This window comes from Mytilus edulis, chromosome 9, assembly GCF_963676685.1.
Source record: "Mytilus edulis chromosome 9, xbMytEdul2.2, whole genome shotgun sequence".
Classification (NCBI taxonomy): domain Eukaryota; kingdom Metazoa; phylum Mollusca; class Bivalvia; order Mytilida; family Mytilidae; genus Mytilus; species Mytilus edulis.
In genome coordinates, this window is record NC_092352.1 from 55,603,664 (window position 1) to 55,622,322 (window position 18,659).

At 31.8% G+C, this 18,659-nt stretch overlaps 2 protein-coding genes across 7 annotated transcripts in view; one reads left to right on the top strand and one right to left on the bottom strand.

Moving 5' to 3' along the window:
• LOC139489793 (angiopoietin-related protein 6-like) overlaps positions 1-18,659 on the top strand; it is a 141,508-nt gene that overhangs the window by 117,745 nt on the left and 5,104 nt on the right. The window contains exon 1 of one of the 6 annotated variants that reach the window (XM_071276638.1): positions 17,601-17,679. The exons of 1 other annotated variant lie outside the window; for it this stretch is intronic. The gene's annotated coding sequence lies outside the window, so the exon portion shown is untranslated. Of the gene's footprint in view, positions 1-17,600; positions 17,918-18,659 lie in introns of those variants that run through there. 4 more of the 6 variants (XM_071276637.1, XM_071276636.1, XM_071276640.1 and 1 more) reach the window with 4 other exon arrangements.
• LOC139489790 (uncharacterized) overlaps positions 718-18,659 on the bottom strand; it is a 36,366-nt gene continuing 18,424 nt past the window's right edge. Inside the window, exons 3-9 of the mRNA XM_071276630.1 lie at positions 13,650-13,865; positions 12,856-12,938; positions 11,002-11,101; positions 8,815-8,874; positions 7,408-7,458; positions 5,135-5,188; positions 718-4,407 (exon numbers count right to left, since the gene is read on the bottom strand). Coding sequence (XP_071132731.1) covers positions 836-4,407; positions 5,135-5,188; positions 7,408-7,458; positions 8,815-8,874; positions 11,002-11,101; positions 12,856-12,938; positions 13,650-13,865 — 4,136 coding nt within the window. The 3' untranslated portion in view covers positions 718-835. The remainder of the gene's footprint in view (positions 4,408-5,134; positions 5,189-7,407; positions 7,459-8,814; positions 8,875-11,001; positions 11,102-12,855; positions 12,939-13,649; positions 13,866-18,659) is intronic.

Below are 18,659 nucleotides of genomic sequence, written 5' to 3' on the forward strand. Positions count from 1 at the left end.
TAGTGCGAAAACCAAGAAAAATGCTTATTTGGGTCCCTTTTTGGCCCCTAATTCCTAATCTGTTGGGTCCTAAACTCCCAAAATAAATACCAACCTTCCTTTTGTGGTCATAAACATTGTGTTTAAATTTCATAGATTTCCATTTACTTAACCTAAGGTTATTGTGCAAAAACCAAGAAAAATGCTTATTTGGGCCCTTTATTGGCCCCTTATTCCTAAACTATTGAAACCAAAACTCCCAAAATCAATCCCAATCTTTCTTTTGTGGTCATAAACCTTGTGTCAAAATTTCATAGATTTCTATTAACTTAAACTAAAGTTATGGTGCGAAAACCAAGAAAATGCTTATTTGGGCCCTTTTTGGCCCCTTATTCCTGAAATGTTGGGACCAAAACTCCCAAAATCAATACCAACCTTCCTTTTATGGTCATAAACCTTGTGTTAAAATTTCATAGATTTCTATTCACTTTTACTAAAGTTAGAGTGCGAAAACTAAAAGTATTCGGACGCCGGACGACGACGACGACGACGACGACGACGACGACGACGACGACGACGCAGACGCCAACGTGATAGCAATATACGACGAAAATTTTTTCAAAATTTGCGGTCGTATAAAAATTTAAAAAAAAAGCAGGACAGAGATTACAACTAAAAAAAAACCCAGGACAAAATTTTTCATCATTGTTGTTTTCCTTAAACTGAAACTTTAACAAATTGTTGATAGCTACTACAGAAACAGCACGCCATAGTCCTGCCCTCCACTACATCAAAGCAGCTAAATGACAATGAATAAATGCACAAAATTCAACAATACAATTTTTTTTCCAATGAATTAATGATTGTGCTGCATATGTTTCACAAGCGATGATTTCATATAGCATCTGTAACTGCAGTATTGACAAACAAATGGATTGAATTTCTCATGAATTTGTTTCATATGGTCTTTTAGTAAGAAATTGTAAAAATATTTCTTGCCACAAATTTGACACTGGAATTTCTTGTGTGCGTGTTTATATTTCTCATGAATGTACAAAGACTTTTTGTTGGCTAAAATTTTTCCACAAATGTTGCATTGTTGTGGAGGTCCTTTCTTTTTAACCTTTTTTTCTATATTTTCAGAATGTTTTAATTTTCTGTGTTCATTTAGTTTGCCTCGATGATAAAACATTTTGCCACAAATCTCACACATTTCTTCTTTCTCCATATGCCGTTCACGAAAATGGGCATTGAAATTCTTTTTCTTGACAGTTAGACCACATTTATAACAAACTATCTTTCCTATTGTTATGGGTAAAGTGCTACCACTATTGGCAGCTTCATGATATTTCCTTAAATGGGCATTTAGATACCTTTTAAGTACTGATTCACCACATTTATAACAGACAACTCTTTTTTCTTTTTTTTCTTCTTTTTTGGCGAAAATTTCTTCTGTTTTGGGTGTACCTTCCCCTTTATAGTGTTCTTCCATATGTTTTTTCATCCTTTCATAACTTCCATCTTTCATATCACAAACATCACAATGATATTTGGTACCACGAATACCATGTACTTCTAATTCATGCTGTTTCTTTTTCACAAAGTAAGTGAACCTCTTTTCGCAAATTTCACACTTATGTCGATCTTTTCTTTTTTTATTATACCTCTTTATATTATAATCTTTTACATAATCTCTTCTATAATCTTTCTTTCTATTCGTCCATAGTTCTATAACTCCATCCTGATGTTCTGTGTATTCATGATATGATCTATGTGCAAAAGAATGAAAAACTTGCCCACAGGTATAGCAAGTGTCACCATGACATTCTCCAACTTTGCGGCAAGCAATACAATCTAATTGATTACAAGAAAGTTGGTCAGTGTTTTCTGTACAAAAGTTAATTATATATTCACACTTTAAACATTTCTGTTTCTTGAACCTTTTTTTAAAATGCATTTTGTAATTTGATCCTCTACTTTTAGTTACATTTTCCGTGCTTTCAGCAATTTTTTCTCTTTTCCCACAATAATGATCGTCTCCTATATATGCCAGCCGACAAAAGAGACAACATTTTGTGTCTGTCTGGTGGTGACTGTAAAAATGTGAGTACAACATTTCCAAAGAATCGAAAGGACATTTGCATATAGTGCAAAAAATTGATTTAAAGTTGAGTTTACAATTTCTGCATGTATATATCACTTGATTTTGTAGTTTAGTGTTCTCATTATAGTCATCAACACCAGTTTCTTCTTCACATTCAGGACACTTCAAATAATTAGCTGTGCTCTGATTTTGAAGGTCTTTTGGGTTTTGTACTGCATCTTTCTGTCTATCGTAACATATTTCATACAAACCAGTCACATTATTCTTCTTTTTCAATTGTTCCGTAATTTCCGTACAAAAATGATTTTCAGCACAGTTTTCAGATTCAAAGATTGTCTCACATGAAATACACGCATGTTTATCATTGTGCTCATTAAAAATGTGTACATTTAATTTAGGCAGAGAAAGGAATCCCACTTTACAGATTTTACATTGACAAAATATCTGCTCCAATACCTGTCCAATTTTTTTCTCCTTCAACAATTTACTCTGTCTTTTACTAAGATTTGCCCATTTGGTTTTTCTTTGTCTTTTGATTGTATGTATTTTATTTCTCCTTGTGATATATTTTAATTCTTTTTCATTGCAGCAGACGTGAACATTTCCTACATACATTTCTTCACAGAACCTACAACATTTTGTATTAGTACAATGAACAAGGTAAAAATGGGAAGATAACTTTTCACATGACGTGAAAGTTTTACAAATTTTACAACCAATAGAGATAATTTCCCTTTTTACTTTTCCTTCATCAACCTTCCCTTCGTTTTTCACATATGCATCTTTTTTCTGATCTTCTTTCTGATTTAGCATATTTTGTACATGACCCTGTTCAAAAATACAAAAAATTTCATCAAAAATATAATTAGTATTTGATTTAAGTATTGTTTTTAACATATCGTCTAATTGCATTTTGGTATCTACATGAATCACAGATTGTTTGGACTGTGTGTTTAATTCCTTATGATCCAGACTTCTCGTATTTACCGGTACATCAGATTGAATGTCTAGCCCAAAATTTACATCTTGAGATTGGTCCTTATGTTCAAAAAAGATGTGAGCATTTAATAGAGACTCGGAAAGAAAACCAATTTTGCATACAGAACAAAATCTTAGTACTTGATTTTTCAACTGTATGTTTTCACAGCTATGTTCATCAAAATCATCTAAATAAACCTCCACAAGACATTTAGGACACCTCATCTTCATAATATCTTGTTCAAATTTTAACTTAAAAGCTTCTCTAAACTTCTTCACGATTGCTGTAATATCATCACTAATATCTGACGCATATGCATCTTTGTTACTATTGTTCACTAAACTACCGGCTATGTTTACACTACTGTCAACCACATCCATTTTTTCAATGGCAATTTTACTGGCACCTTTCAGTTCTTTGGTGACAATCAGTGGTTTGCTAGTTATTTTACTTTGAGTCCCAATTTGACTGTTATTTTGAGTCTCAATTCGACTGTTACTTTGAGTCTCAATTTGACTGTTATTTTGAGTCTCAATTCGACTGTTACTTTGAGTCTCAATTTGACTGTTATTTTGAGTCTCAATTTGACTGTTACTTTGAGTCTCAATTCGACTGTTACTTTGAGTCTCATTTCGACTGTTACTTTGAGTCTCATTTCGACTGTTACTTTGAGTCTCAATTTGACTGTTATTTTGAGTCTCAATTCCACTGCTACACAATGTACTTTGAGTCTCAGATCTACTAGTACTGGTACTCTCAACATAAACCAATCCATTGTCCAATAAAAAACTATCGAGATCTAGATAAGGAGCGGACGGTATGTCATCTGACGTGGATGGTAGACTTATGCTCACTTGTGGATAGATATATAGCACTGAGAATTGATGACCACATGGATGTTTTTGCAGTTGAGTTGTCAAGTTATTTCCTGAAAAACTCTGGTTGCATGTTCGACAATACCATATATCAGTAGTATAAACCGTATTTAGCAGTTGGTCATTACTGCAATTAATCTTCATCAGGATAACATCAATATCGTACGTAGCTTTATTATCCGATGAATTTGTTTCGTTTTCAACAGATGTATGCATTTTCGGGAAAACCCTTTTTTTGTCCTGATGTTCGAGAGCAAGTTCTTTTGGTACCGTTTTCATCTCTTCAATCCTACGCTCAAAATGATGGACAAGATTTTCTTCTGTCCTAATATACATCTGACCCCCCTTTTCAAGATGTGAGAAAGTTAGGTGCTTCTGTAAATTTCTGGCCAACCAAAATTCTTTACCACAAAATTTGCATAGTATCTTCCCAGTAGACAACATTGGGACCATATGACTACGGATTAAACCTGAATTAAGAAAAAAAGCATTAATGCAATCTGGAGCAAAAAATTCATGAAACATGAGACAAATACCTTTATTTCATACAGAAATTAAAATAGTTTTTCTTCTAAATTGTCATTTGAACCTGGTGTTAATCTTTTGTCCAGGTTTAGAATGTACATACCCAACAATTCATTTCGCATAGAAGTACAGGTTTAACACTGGAGTCAAAAAGTTTAAAGAGAAAAGGTGTATTATTAAGTGTACAATGAAATTTGTTTAGCATTGAAATTACTTTAAGAGCTTTCTTACAAAGATCTTAAACTGCAGTACTGAAAGAACCTGATGCTCTCATTACAATTCCTAGGTATTTATAATCCTGAACAATTTTGATAAGATTTTGACCAGACTTTTAATAATTTACCTGATTATCCAAGCACTATTATTTGAGTTTTGTGTATGTTCAGTGGTAATTGCTAATTTTTAAAATTCAATAGTTTTGTAGCCCTTCTTTCGTTTGAGACATTAAAATTATATCATCTGCATACATTAAACATTCTAAGGTTATATTCCCTATATCTACAGGATCACATTTCTCATATAATTAAGGTATCCCAGAGAGTCGTTCATAGATAGATTGAAAAGATAGGAACTCAGTTTTCTGAAGCCTATTTGATTTTTACATAGTATATATGTTGTTCTCAGTTACAAATAAATATAATCTTTTGCATAAGATCTTTACAAACAACTTACTTAGACAACTAGGGACTGCTGTTCCTCTGTAGATGCTTGGATCACTAGTTCTTCCTGTTTTAAAAAGAGGTTAGATTATACTTTCTGTCCAACTTCTAGGAAACAAAGTTAGAAGATTTATGTTATATATGTATATTTTTCCTTGCTGTCAGTCAAACAGGAAAATTGGTACTGTGGATTCATTATTATTCGTTGGAGACCAATTTCGTGGTTTTATACCTTTATACCTTTATCTTCGGGTCGTTACATAAGCCAAAGGCTTCTACTGACCCCTCATCTTGGATTGTCGTATATGATTTCTCATCTCATAATAATATATTTATATATAATATATTACACTTATCAAAAAATACTTATTTAGGTGTGCGCAGCTGAAACACTTAACACGAACATATGAATTTATATAGGTTCCAATTTTCGCCATTTAATGCAGACTTAAAATTATTCAGAGTCTTTGCCGTCACCGTTAAATCTGACAGGTTATTCCACTGATCCACTACTCTAATTGAAAAAGTATTTAGTCTATGTGTGGTCTTACACTGTTTTTTAAAAAGTTTTAATGAGTGACCTCTAGTATTATTAGATGGTGCTAAAGTAAATAGGCTCATCCAGTCAATGTCATCTATAATGGGTACAAGTAGACCATGAATTTAAATATTCAACGAAGTACAAATTTCCCATCAGGTAGTATACAGATTTTGGTAAAACCTCGAAATCACATATCCACGGAAAGGCAAATTTTCCGCAATCCACGAAAATTGGTACCCAAGAAAAATAAATGATTCGACAGTATTCAGCAAACAATAATGAATACATCACTATGTATTCTACAAGGATCACCAAGTATTCACCTTTCATCTGATTCCTTTAATAATTACTAAAAGATGTTTTACATAGTTTTTATATTCACACTTATGCATAGGAACTGGTTTTTAATCTGTACTACTTTCAATTTTCTTCAAAAGGGCTCGATTTGATGGTGTTACAACTTACAAAAGTCCATCCAAAATATATATCCACTTAAGCATGTGCTACAGGTCGTTTTGTGATTTGCAGTGAGGTGGAAGTTTTTCCATGTTGAAGGTTGCACAGTGACTTAGAGATGGAGAACAGCAATAAAAGCACTGTTCCTTTGTATTTTGTGTGTTTTTTCCTGTGCATATACTGATTGATGGATACCCCATATACTTTGTTTTATAGCAGATTACGGTGGTACATAACACTACAGGGAGATAACTGTGTAAAATCAGCTGAACGTTTTAAACACATTCAATCTTTTAAGAAATATTAAGCTTCTCAATGATCAAAATTAGTGTTTTCCAAACTGCTATATATCAAATGAAATTTTTCTGGCAAGTTGTTTGGTTCAAGTTTTTTTTTTAATTTTTATATTTTTGTCAAATGGTCAATGTAAATATTTTTCAAAAAATTTATGAAAATTAAACGAGCAAAATTAATTTTAGTTTAGGTGTTTGGTACCAACTTAACTTCCACTAAATACATGAAGTCTTAAGAAACTGATCTATTAAACCAAAATAAGGTATTAGAATTTCAAATATTTTGGCCAAAGCATCATTGGTTTTGGTTAATTTCATGGCATCCAATACTGTGTAATACATGTATTTTTTAGATGCTTTTAAATATTTTCTTAACAATAGATTTGATTAAAACGTTCAACAGATTTGTACTGAATTATCTCCCTGTTACATGCTACCTTAAGCAGAAAACTTAAAAATTGCTGATGCAGACAAAAAAGTAACACCTATGTCTTTCTTTCTGCTTCTTTTGGGGATTTTACAGTAACACAGATAATAATTACTGTAAAATCCCAAATTGATTATGGCAACTAGTAAAACACAATATTGTTATTCCTCTTCTAATGCAATACTCTCAAATTGTTCAAAAATTTTAGTTTCAAATATCCCATCATAGTAGACTGCAATTCGCCATTTTAGAATCTAAAGGATTATGGGTAATCTCATTGTTTGTACACCAAAATGAAAATAACGTCACATCATTAGTTGAATTTCAATTGTCTAGAATGTTCTTAATCAACATTTTGGTGTACGCTTTTGAAAATATTACCCAGAAAGCATGACTCTGATACGAGAATTGTGCAACATTAATGTCAATGACTCTGACCATAAAGTGTTCATATGATAGCAGACTACATCAAATCAAAATTGGAATTACGATTAAAATTTGAACAGAAGATAGCTGAATACAATAAGTTACTGTTTCTTAAAATTACTTAGCATATGCATTGTACTCACCTTTAATATTTGTATCCACAGCATCAAATTTTCCCATGTATCTTTTTTCTCCTGAATAATATATAGAAATTAATGAAAAAAAATTGTTGCAGAATTCACAACTTTGATGATTTTAAGTATTTGTTTCAATTTAGATATTCATAAATTTCAATCTAAGGAAAAAAATAAGTAAAGGTTGTTAAAAGCATATTTTGATTTATTTCTATAACTTTTTCATATTTGTAATTTCAAAAGTAAAACAAAACCAATCGGTAACATTTCCCCATCATCATAAATACAATTTCATATGGTTGAATGCAGTGAATTAGAGTGAAATTATTTTCTCTCGTCTTTTCATGATGTATAGGTGTCGTACCTATCCTGTGGTCAGTTTTCTGCTGAAAACGGGGTTTTCAGTCATTCAGCACGACAGCTGATAAGATTGATAGGACTTGAGGGTTGTTTTACTTTTTGGTATTATGTTGTGTGAAGTATAAAAAATTGTGTATAATATGAGCTGCGTCGGATAGAAATCGACCTTATGCAAGTGCACGTACACAGGTTCATGTTTAAGACTTTGATCGATTTTGGAATAATTTTAGATATAAAAGATGCATTTTGGTCCGTTCTAAAGGGTTGTCTTCTTCTGCAAATCTACCTACAGACTTTCTGTAATAATTATTTCAACCCAAAATAGGTTAACAGAGGTATTAATTTTCGTTTGCATAAGGTTGATTTCTATCCGACGCAGCTCATATACTTCACACAACATAATATCAAAAAGTTGCTAAAATATATACATAAGTGGTTTTTTTTAATATTCATGTGTATCATATTTTAATAAACAAAGTACCGTAGCAGCATTGTCATTTAGATTTGCACTAAAATTGAGAATGGAAATGGGGAATGTGCCAAAGAGACAACAACCCAACCATAGAAAAAAACAACAGCAGAAGGTCACCAACAGGTCTTCAATGTAGCGAGAAATTCCCGCACCCGGAGGCGTCCTTCAACTAGCCCCTAAACAAATATATACTAGTTCAGTGATAATGAACGCCATACTAATTTCCAAATTGTACAGTATGCTTCTAAAATGGTTTTTCATAGGCATACATTATCATTGGGTGATGTACATGAGACTAGTATTATGTAGTGAATGTGAATACAGAATGTAGGTTTTTACAAAAGAATCATTGAACTAATCCTCATTTGTAATTATTTTTAATGGATTCTCCTTCTATTCATATTCCATATAATTCTCAACAGGATGTAAACGTGGGGAATATTTCAAAAAATAGTTATTTAAGAACTTCTTCATAATCAAAAACGCCCTAATTCTAAGGTTACTGAAGCATAAATTTGAAGAAAGGGCCTATGCCTTGTCCCATACATTTGTTTATACAGATGAGAGAAAGAAAAGTTATAAACCTGCAGTCATTGTATCTATATCAATCCTTTTCTTTCTTTTGAACACGGCTGGAGACTTGGCTGAAAAAAAAACTATAAGTTTAATACCACCATTGTTTTCCCCTATTAGTCTTTGTTAAATTTGCACTTTTCAAAACATTTTGCAGAATTTATCTTTCTTTCAAATAAAGAGATACATGACATGAGTTTTATCCTGTCCAGTTCTATAGAAAAAATTTCACATACTGTGAACTCATTTATTTTCGGGGTACTTATTATTGTGGTTAATGAAAACTAACATGTTCTTGGTTATTTAATTTCATGGTTTTCCTGAATTCTGTGTATTAGCATATACAAAATATTACATTCATTAAACATTTAATTTCGTTGTTCACTTGAACCCAGGAAATCCAAGAACAATGATATTCAACCAATAATAATGAATCCATAGTAATGTTTTATTGCATATGAATAAATAACCATCACTGGAGTTAACCAATCAAATTTTCACCCTTTTCTTCCTGTGTACAAGCTTTAGTAACCATGTAACCTCAAGTTTCCAAAATATTCTATAGAAACACCAAATAAAAAAAGAACGGTGATTTGTTACACTAAAGATATATGTCTATGGCAAAGTTTTTTTTACTGCAATAAAATGTAGGATAAACTGTCAAATTCGAGGGAATTTTATTTTGCAACCTTATTTCATATGAAACCAGATGTGATGTATTATGATTTTGTGGTATTACACATATAGAATGTGAAAAAAATAGCTACTATTAAGTACATACTGATTACATAAAAAAAAGCTTATTCCAAAATTTGAGACCAACTTTATAAAAAAATAAGATATGATTACAATTCAAGGATTATAAATAAATAATTAATAAGCAGTGTGATTGACCCTTGGGGACTGCACTAAGATTATTGAATGCATACTGACCTGTAAAATTGGAAAATCTAGGGTTTATGGTGAGGCATTTCAATCATTTTCAAGATGAAAGATTTATTTCTTAAATTTAGCAAGTTTTCCAATTAAAAATGGATATATTTCAAGAACAATGAAAGTGACCCCCCTCCTAATCACTAAGGCCTAAGACATACAAAAGTTAGAGTGTGGAAATGACAAATGACAAATTCAGAATTTTTTTTCATTTATAAAAGTATATAACTAGAGAACAGTAAAAGTCACTCCATCCAAATCAAATTCAAACTTAATCTGTGTGTACCAATGTTAGCATTAAGTCTAAGTTTAATAACACTGGTTGGCAAACTAAAGTTGGAGAACAGAAATTAATTTTGGGATGTATGGGTGAACAATTGGACATAAGGGTAAAACTAAAAGCTCCCCCCCTCCCCCCCAGCCGTGGCTTGAGCATAAAATATGGACTACTGATAATAATTTCAGTCATTTTACATTTCTTTTAAATTTCACTTTCCTGATCTTTCATTATGCTTAAATTTGTATCTATGACAGATTTCTAAAATAGAAGGAAAGTCTATATAAAGTAGTCAAAAATCATCATTTTATTTGCAATAATCAGTTTCTACCATTTTGATCTTGTTGTAAATCTTGTATTGGAGATAAAAACTAGATACACAAATGGTTTGAAAAGACCATAACCCCCTGAAAGGTTGACTCTGTGTAGTATAGCTGTTTGTATCCATCAGATTAGTTTAAACCTTTTCGCCATGTGATTATGGACTTTCCCAATTGATTTTCCTCTAAGTTAAGTATTTTTGTGATTTTACTTTTTTTTTCACCTGATTTTTATAGTTCGTTCTAATGTTGTACTGTGACAACACTATCCCAGGTTAGGGGGAGGGTTAGAATCTCCCACATGTTTAACACCACCACATTCTGAATGAATGTGCCTGTTCCAAATCAGGAGCCTGTAGTATTCAGTGGTTGTCATTTGTTGATGTGTTACATATTTGTTTTTTGTTCATTTTTTGTACATAAATGAGCAGTTAGTTTTCTCGTTTGAATTTTTTTACTTTTGACATTTCATGGCCTTTTATAGTTCACTATGAAGTATGGGCTTTGCTCATTGTTGTAGGCCATACAGTGACCTATAGATGTTAATTTCTGTATCATTTGGTCTCTTGTGGAGAGTTGTCTCATTGGCAATCATACCACATCTTCTTATTCATATCTATTAACAAATATTTGCAGTTTACCCATAACATAATCTTTTACATTACTACCTGTTATATCTTCTTTATTGCTGGTACCAGGTTTAACAATATCGCCTTTTCCAATAACATCTGCACCAGTTTTGTTGATTTTAGGTGGTGAAGATTCTGTCTGGTAATTAAAAATAAATGAGATTACTAGATGATCAAATTCTTTTTTAATTTAATTTTATTCTTTATTTAATTATAGAGGATTGCAGTCAAGAGGCTACGTGTGGGTCTCCTCAACATAGATAAATACAGATTCACAATCAACAAAGTTTTTTTAAAGTTTAAAAACATGTAAAACACAAAACAAGACAATATGTACAGGACAAGACATATGTACAGGACAAGACAATATGTACAGGACAAGACATATGAATGTAATTTGACTACACACCCATCCAATCACTCACTCCTTCTTACTCATATGCACACGACAAATTCTATCATTCATGGTATGGCTGGGAAAAACTCTTTTCCAAATGTCGTTTAACAATTGTTTATAATCATGTGCATTTGGTATTTGTAAAAACTCATCATGACATAAACCATTATTATATTACTATAAATTTTCTATGTTCTCAATGACTAATAGCATAAGAAATCCTCTTTGACAAATCATTGTATACACCGCGGTTTAAATCATGAGAGGTTAATATAAGATTTGGAACAATGTTATTGTACCTAAATATAAATGTTCCAAGGCAATGTCAATGAAGTTGGTTTTTAATGTCATGCAAATTCCCGTTTTTATTTTCTTCTTTTCAGTGTTATTTTTCTCCTTTATTTGTTTTTGATGGGTTTTTTTAAGTAAGTTTTATTAAATATTCAACTCAAGAAAATTGGCAAAAGCAGATAATATATTAAGTTAAAAAACAAGTATCAGTTTTAAATGTAGTGAGTATCTGAGCAAATACTAGAACATTGGTTAATGATAAAAAGTCATATAATAAAACAATTGTTGACTTTTGATGAGGTTGTTACAATGATTTATCAACCAAAGAGATATGACATTCACCTGGGCCAACGGCCAAATATTGTTGACCTATTGCATATAGTAGTATTAGAAAGAACTCAACTTTGACCATTGAATCATAAAAATGAGATCAAGGTCAGATGACACCTGCCAGTGGGACATGTACACCTTACAATCATTCTATACACCAAATATAGAAGACCTATTGCATACAGAATGTACAGTATAAGAATAACAGACGAAAATACAAAAACTTAACTATAACCTTTGAACCATGAAAGTGAGATCAAGGTCAGATGACATCTGTCAGTTGGACATGTACACCTTACAATCCTTCCGTACACCAAATATATTAGACCTATTGCCTATATAGTATCTGAGACATGGACTTGACCACCAAAACTTAACTTTGTTCACTGATCCATGAAATGAGGTCGAGGTCAAGTGAAAACTATCCGACAGTCATAAGGACCTTGAAAGGTATGTACATACCAAATATAGTTGTCCTATTATTCATAATAAGAGAGAATAGAGTCGCAGACTCCACCAAAATGTTATCAATTGTTTACATCTTTATATGAATGCCCATTACCGTCAGGCGTCAAACTGTCATTTTTGGCTAGTTAGAGTCAATTGGTTAAAATTTTATCTAGATTCGTCAAAATATCACTATTGTGATTTGTCAGAGGCCCCAAATAATTATTTGTTAACATCATTTTTGGAAAAAATAAAAGGTGATTATTCAAAATAAGTCTATTTTTTTATTGTCATAAAAAAATGTACATTTTATCGTCATGCACCAAAAAATTCAGTAAACGTCATTTGGCAAGATTTTTTTACTATTATATTGTTCTTCCTTCTACATTTCTGAAAAAGAAAACTAGTATGCATAATAGAGAACTCACCTCTGTTCTTGTTTTTTCCACATTTTCCAAACATTTCCTTTTTCTAGATTTCTTTTGGTCAGCATGGTCAGTAGTCTCCATGTCTGTATTAAAAAAAAATAGAATATAAAGTTATAAAGATTGATAAAATAATATATGGTGTAAAATAAAAATCACACCATGATGCCCCTTACAAAGTCCATGATTTTCTGTAAAAAACTTGAACAAAAAGATATCAAAGAAAAACAAAATAATGAACAAATAAAATGCTCCGCTGAGCACAGCCTGATACAACCGTAGAGGTTAAACCCCAAAAAGTTATGGCAAATTTGGACCCAATATTCAAGCGTGATTCTGTCTGAATTTCAATTGTGATCAAATTTTTGACATAGTATAGGTTTCTGAAACAAAATAAATGTCAAGGTCTTACATCAATACTGTGCAATTAAAGATTCTTCTTGAAAATTAAAAAAAAAAAAAAAAAATTGAACCCCTTAAAAAAATTGGAACCTCCAAAACTTTTTGAACCCCCCCTTGGAGCAATTACCCCCACACTCATACCCAGCCTTTCTTTGTAGTATGATTTCAGAGAGATCCATATTTCTTATACACCAGTTATTGTCTGGAAACTATAAAAATGCTTGTTTTCGTGGTTTTGTCTCTAAATAAAATTTCATTTAATTTCATTGTTTTCATTAAATGAAAGTAATACATTTTTGTGTAGTATATGTAGGTTGAATTTTCTTGGGGGTTTTAATTTTATAAATATATTTTTTCCACGAAATAAATGAAATAAAATCTTCCACGAGAATTACCCTTCTTTTTTCCAGGGTTATGTAATATCTGTGCTGTCTTCTTTTCTGTTTGTAAGTCAGATAAATCAGCAACATCTTCTTGATCTCCATCAACATTTTCTGTTCCTAGATCCCATGGTCTGTCCAAGGTGACTTTCGTTTGACCTCTACCCTTTGCCTTTGAAGATAATCTGCCAACCTCCTCTGGTCTACATTCTTGTTTCTTTGTCTTTTTCACTAAAATAAAATTAATATATTGTTCAAATATACAGTTAAAAAAGACTTTAAAAATGTTAAAAAGTGTTTATGAATAGCAGGAGGTAATCTACAGTAATACAATTAAATATGTTCCGAAATTGGCTGAATAAAACAATAATATACATGTACAGTCATGACATTATCATATATATAAACAATATTACTTTAGTGAAATTATAAAGTGATATATAATCATCAGTGAGGAAAAGTTCAAATAACAAAAAGACTGAAAATAGTATCACTAGTAAGATATAAGCTTGGATATTTAATAAAAATCAATGAAGCCTACAATTTAGATCAGAGAAACTAGTTTTCCCGGTACAGGAAGTGGTTATACTTTCTCATATGCATCATTACAAACAATTCATGTGAATGTATGTACTGGTTACTGTTTGAAAATTAGCTCAAACTTAGTACCTGTACTCAATATAAGACACTAGAAGTAAAACTTAACAGTAGTTGAATAAAGCTTAAAATTTCAGGTTAGAATGACCAAATTTCTGTGAGAGACTGGGATTTTTTCAAGACACATCTGTTCCACAATAGACAATAGTACATCTGATCACAAATGTGATTATAACAATTGGTACGGGATCAATCTAGTATATTTGTATAGAAAAACATTAAAAAAAAATATGAGAATGTGTCCCTAGTACATTTTCTATGTTTAGTTGACCATGAAATTGGGGTAAAAACTTTAATTTTGCATTGAAATTAGAAAGATCATGTCATAGGGAACATGTGTACTATTAGTTTCAAGTTGATTGGACTTACATGATCTTCATCAAAAACTAATTTAACCTGAAGTGGGACAGACAAATGAACGAATGAACAAATGGACTCACAGACCGAAAACATATACCGGTAATGCCCCTAAGTGGGGTATAAAAATTACAACAATAAAGCAATCAATACTTTCTAAACAGGATATTGATATTTTTAAAATATCTTTAAATGTTTTATTTTTTTATTTTCATTTTTGTCTATCACAAAGTGACTCCAACACTCATTCTTGGATTCTTCAATTGACTCTTAATTCATACTTGAGCTATGATCAAAAGTACTTCTTCCTCACTCTTAATCCCTAACTTTTTGTATAATATATATTTCAATTGTTTAAATGTTTGAATATGGTTTTAAAATTTTGAAAACACTCAAAATGAAATCAAGTGCAAATCTAGAGTAGAAGATGAATTTCATTTCACTTTAAAATGTACAAAACTAAGTATAATTAGAGACCAATTGATTTCCAAAATTAGTGATATAGTTCCATCATTTTTAAATATGACTATTACAATGAAGCAAGATTTAAATTTTTGTATATGTGAGACTGATATAATTAGAATTATTGTTAAAGGAGTAGGGGCAATAAGGCCCTTATTTGGCCCAAAAATTACTGCAAATTTAAAAGTTATCATACATATTTTGAAATTACTGAAAAGTATCTCAGGTAGAAGGTATTCAGAAAAACAAAATTATTTTGTACATTAAACAAGTTACCATGGCAACAAATCATGCCTTAATTTGCATATTTTGTAAAATTTTGTGATTTTCCTTGTTTTTCATCAAATTTTTAAGTATATTTTCGATTGGAAAAGTATGTGCGCACCCAAGAAACAACTTTATATTTGGTGAGATTTTGTCAATAGTAATGATAGAGCTTCAGTTAAATTATTTTGTTGTTTCTTGGCTGCGCACGATGTTTCCACAACAGAAATAAAGATAGAAAACTGCATAAATTCTGAATTTTCATCGTTTTTGTGAAAACAGTATATATTATGACGTAATTGTGACGTCATCACATAAGAATCTTAATGTTTTTCATTTATATTTCTTGACCCTATGCATTTCTAAAGATTATGTTCCAATTTGAAAAAGTTATCAAACATTTTATTTTCTTGGGCCAAAACCAGGCCTTAATGCCCCTACTCCTTTATAAGCGACATGTACATTTCTAGAAATGCTTTAGTACTAAATAACTTTGTGGTACAACCTCCTCATATATATATATATGTTGAGTTAGATTGCTGATAAATAATAAATACATTGTGTATGAAAATAATAATATTACATCTACACACGCTTAAAAAACATGTGTCTCATGTCTATCTCTAGATTCACCTTCCGTGACAAGGTAACACTACGACTATTGAAGTTATATTTTAATATAGCGGATGTGGTCGAGTGGTCTAGAGCGCTGGACATGAGGCTAAGCGATTGGTGCTGTAGTGTATCAAAGGTGTGAGTTCGAATCCCGCTGAGGGACGGACAAAAATTTGTCAGTAGAAAATCTAACTCTAACACTGTTTGGTGTAATTTTCAGACTTATATATATATATATATATATATATATATATATATATACAACTCGTCTAAACATCAACCCAACAATGTTAGATCTGTAAATTTGCTTTCGCAAATTTTTGGTTCTTCCCTCTCCGGGATTCGAACCCATGCTACTGTGATATCGTGACACCAAATCGCCTGCACTGCAGCCGTCCCGTTAGACCACACGACCACCTGGGCTCTCTGGTCGTGTGGTCTAGCGGGACGGCTGCAGTGCAGGCCTTGAAATTTTTGTGAAGATTCGGGATATCACATCTATCTATCAAATATTTGAAAGAAATTTTAGTCTAGACAAGGATCAAATATGGTTGCATGCTTGCACAGTGACATGTCTTCTTTTAATTTTTATGCCCCATTTATGGGCATTTTAATATGTTTTCTGGTCTGTGCTTCTGTTCCTCCATCTGTCCCACTCCAGGTTAAAGTTTTTGGTCAAGGTAGTTTTTGATGAACTACTTGAAATGTAAAGTAAGCATGTTCCCTCTGATATGATCTTTCTAAATTCAATGCCAAATTAGAGATTTATCCCAATTTCACGGTTCACTGAACATAGAAAATGATAGTGTGGATGGGGCATCCGTGTACTTTTTTTTTTTTTTTTTTTTACTAACAAGGCCCAATTAAATATATTTTGGTTTCCAAAACCCTATCTGCAGGTAGGGACAGTGGGTAGGTAGGTAGGTAGGAAATTCTTTTCTTTTTTGGTGCAGAGAAATAGAGGTTTCCAATTCATTTTAGTCTTAATGCCTATCTGAATAAAAAAAATATTTTCACATCAAGGCAAAAAAAGATTTTGAGTAGGCAACTATTTTCTTGGTAGGTAGGGTTAGGGCAAATAGTCATGTTCATTTTTATGGCCCAAAATACTATATTCTTTGACATCTTTATATTTTTTCTCAAAATACTATAATATAGGTCGATACTAGAGTCCCCCCCAAAAAAAAACAACAACAAAAAAAAAAACAAAAAAAACTGAACTTGCATGACCCTCATTTAGTATCAGGAAACAACATATTAAAATTTGAAGAAAAAAATTCTTAAGATGTTGCATGTTAATAAAAAAAACACTATTTTGAACCCGCCTGTCCACCATCCCCATCCCCAAATTAATAACCTATTTTCCCCTCTAAAATCCAGTTAAAAACTTAGTCTTTATAAAAAATAAAAAAATATCCAACTTAATAAGTTAATATGACCCTATCATGATTACTAGGTCATTCACCTTAACAGAGATAACTCTAGATCTTCACCTGTACATTTGAACACAGATTCTAATCAATAGAGTGTATCTATAACAGTATAAGTACTGTCTATAAGGACATGAAAAGATGCATATAACTTGACTTTAGACATGTGACTTTGAGTGTCACATTACTTATTCATTTATTTCACAATTTCCTTCAATCCTTTTCACTTCCTGGATTGGAGAGAGACTATCCTGTTACTGGTAATATTTATATATATATAATTGTAAGCAATATTTATAGTTCACAGTTATTTGATTCTTTAGTAACTTGCATGTAAAAAGACCTTGTGAGTATGTATTTAACATTATTTCATTAATTTTATGCATATCATAAGAGTAACTAAAATTCAATTAACAATGAATAGTATAAATTGCTGATTCAGAGTATTTTAAATTTAGTTTAAAAGTACTTTTATTATTTCAGTGTCAGTACATTTATGTGCAGGGGTTAAATAAACCACTAGCCCGACGCCCAGGACTAGATCATTTACGCATCGGGCAATTAAAATGTGTAATCCGATATGCCCGACGGACTTGTAACAAAAAGTTATTGACGTTTCCAAAATAGAAAGTGAAAAATCCCTTCATCACTATTCTATGTTAGCCAATTCGATTCAATCAAATCATCTGGGATTCCAAGAATTTGAACTGGTTTGTACAGGTCCTGTTGTACATATTTTAAAAATAGAACAAATAACTCTGGCATGTCTGGGTGGTCTGGTATCATGTGTTGAACGCAATTCTCGTACTTTAAATATCGATTTCTCATACCATGGCTTGGGGTATTGTACATTGCTTATCGTGCCGAGATTTTCAATTAACGGTATTTGGGGGTATGACGTATTGATTGGTATTGACCTGTCTTGTTGCACAGCTCTTGAGCACGAAACCATGCAACAAAATATTTCCTAATATTTTAGTACGGGAACCCCAGGAACTTAGTCAGTTTCAAAACGAAAAACGGTAGATGAAAGGAGTAACGAGGCTGAAAATTCATCCCCCAAAAATGCTAAATACGACATGGAAAAGCCGCGGAAAAAAATAAATAGTGTCCAGGACAGAAGGGCTGCCAAGTCTTTAGCGCGAGACTCACACATGTTCATGCTTATTTGGCGGCATTTTCCTTTGAACTATTGTTTTTTCTCTTTGATCTTTACAATTTGGCCAAAAAATCACGAATT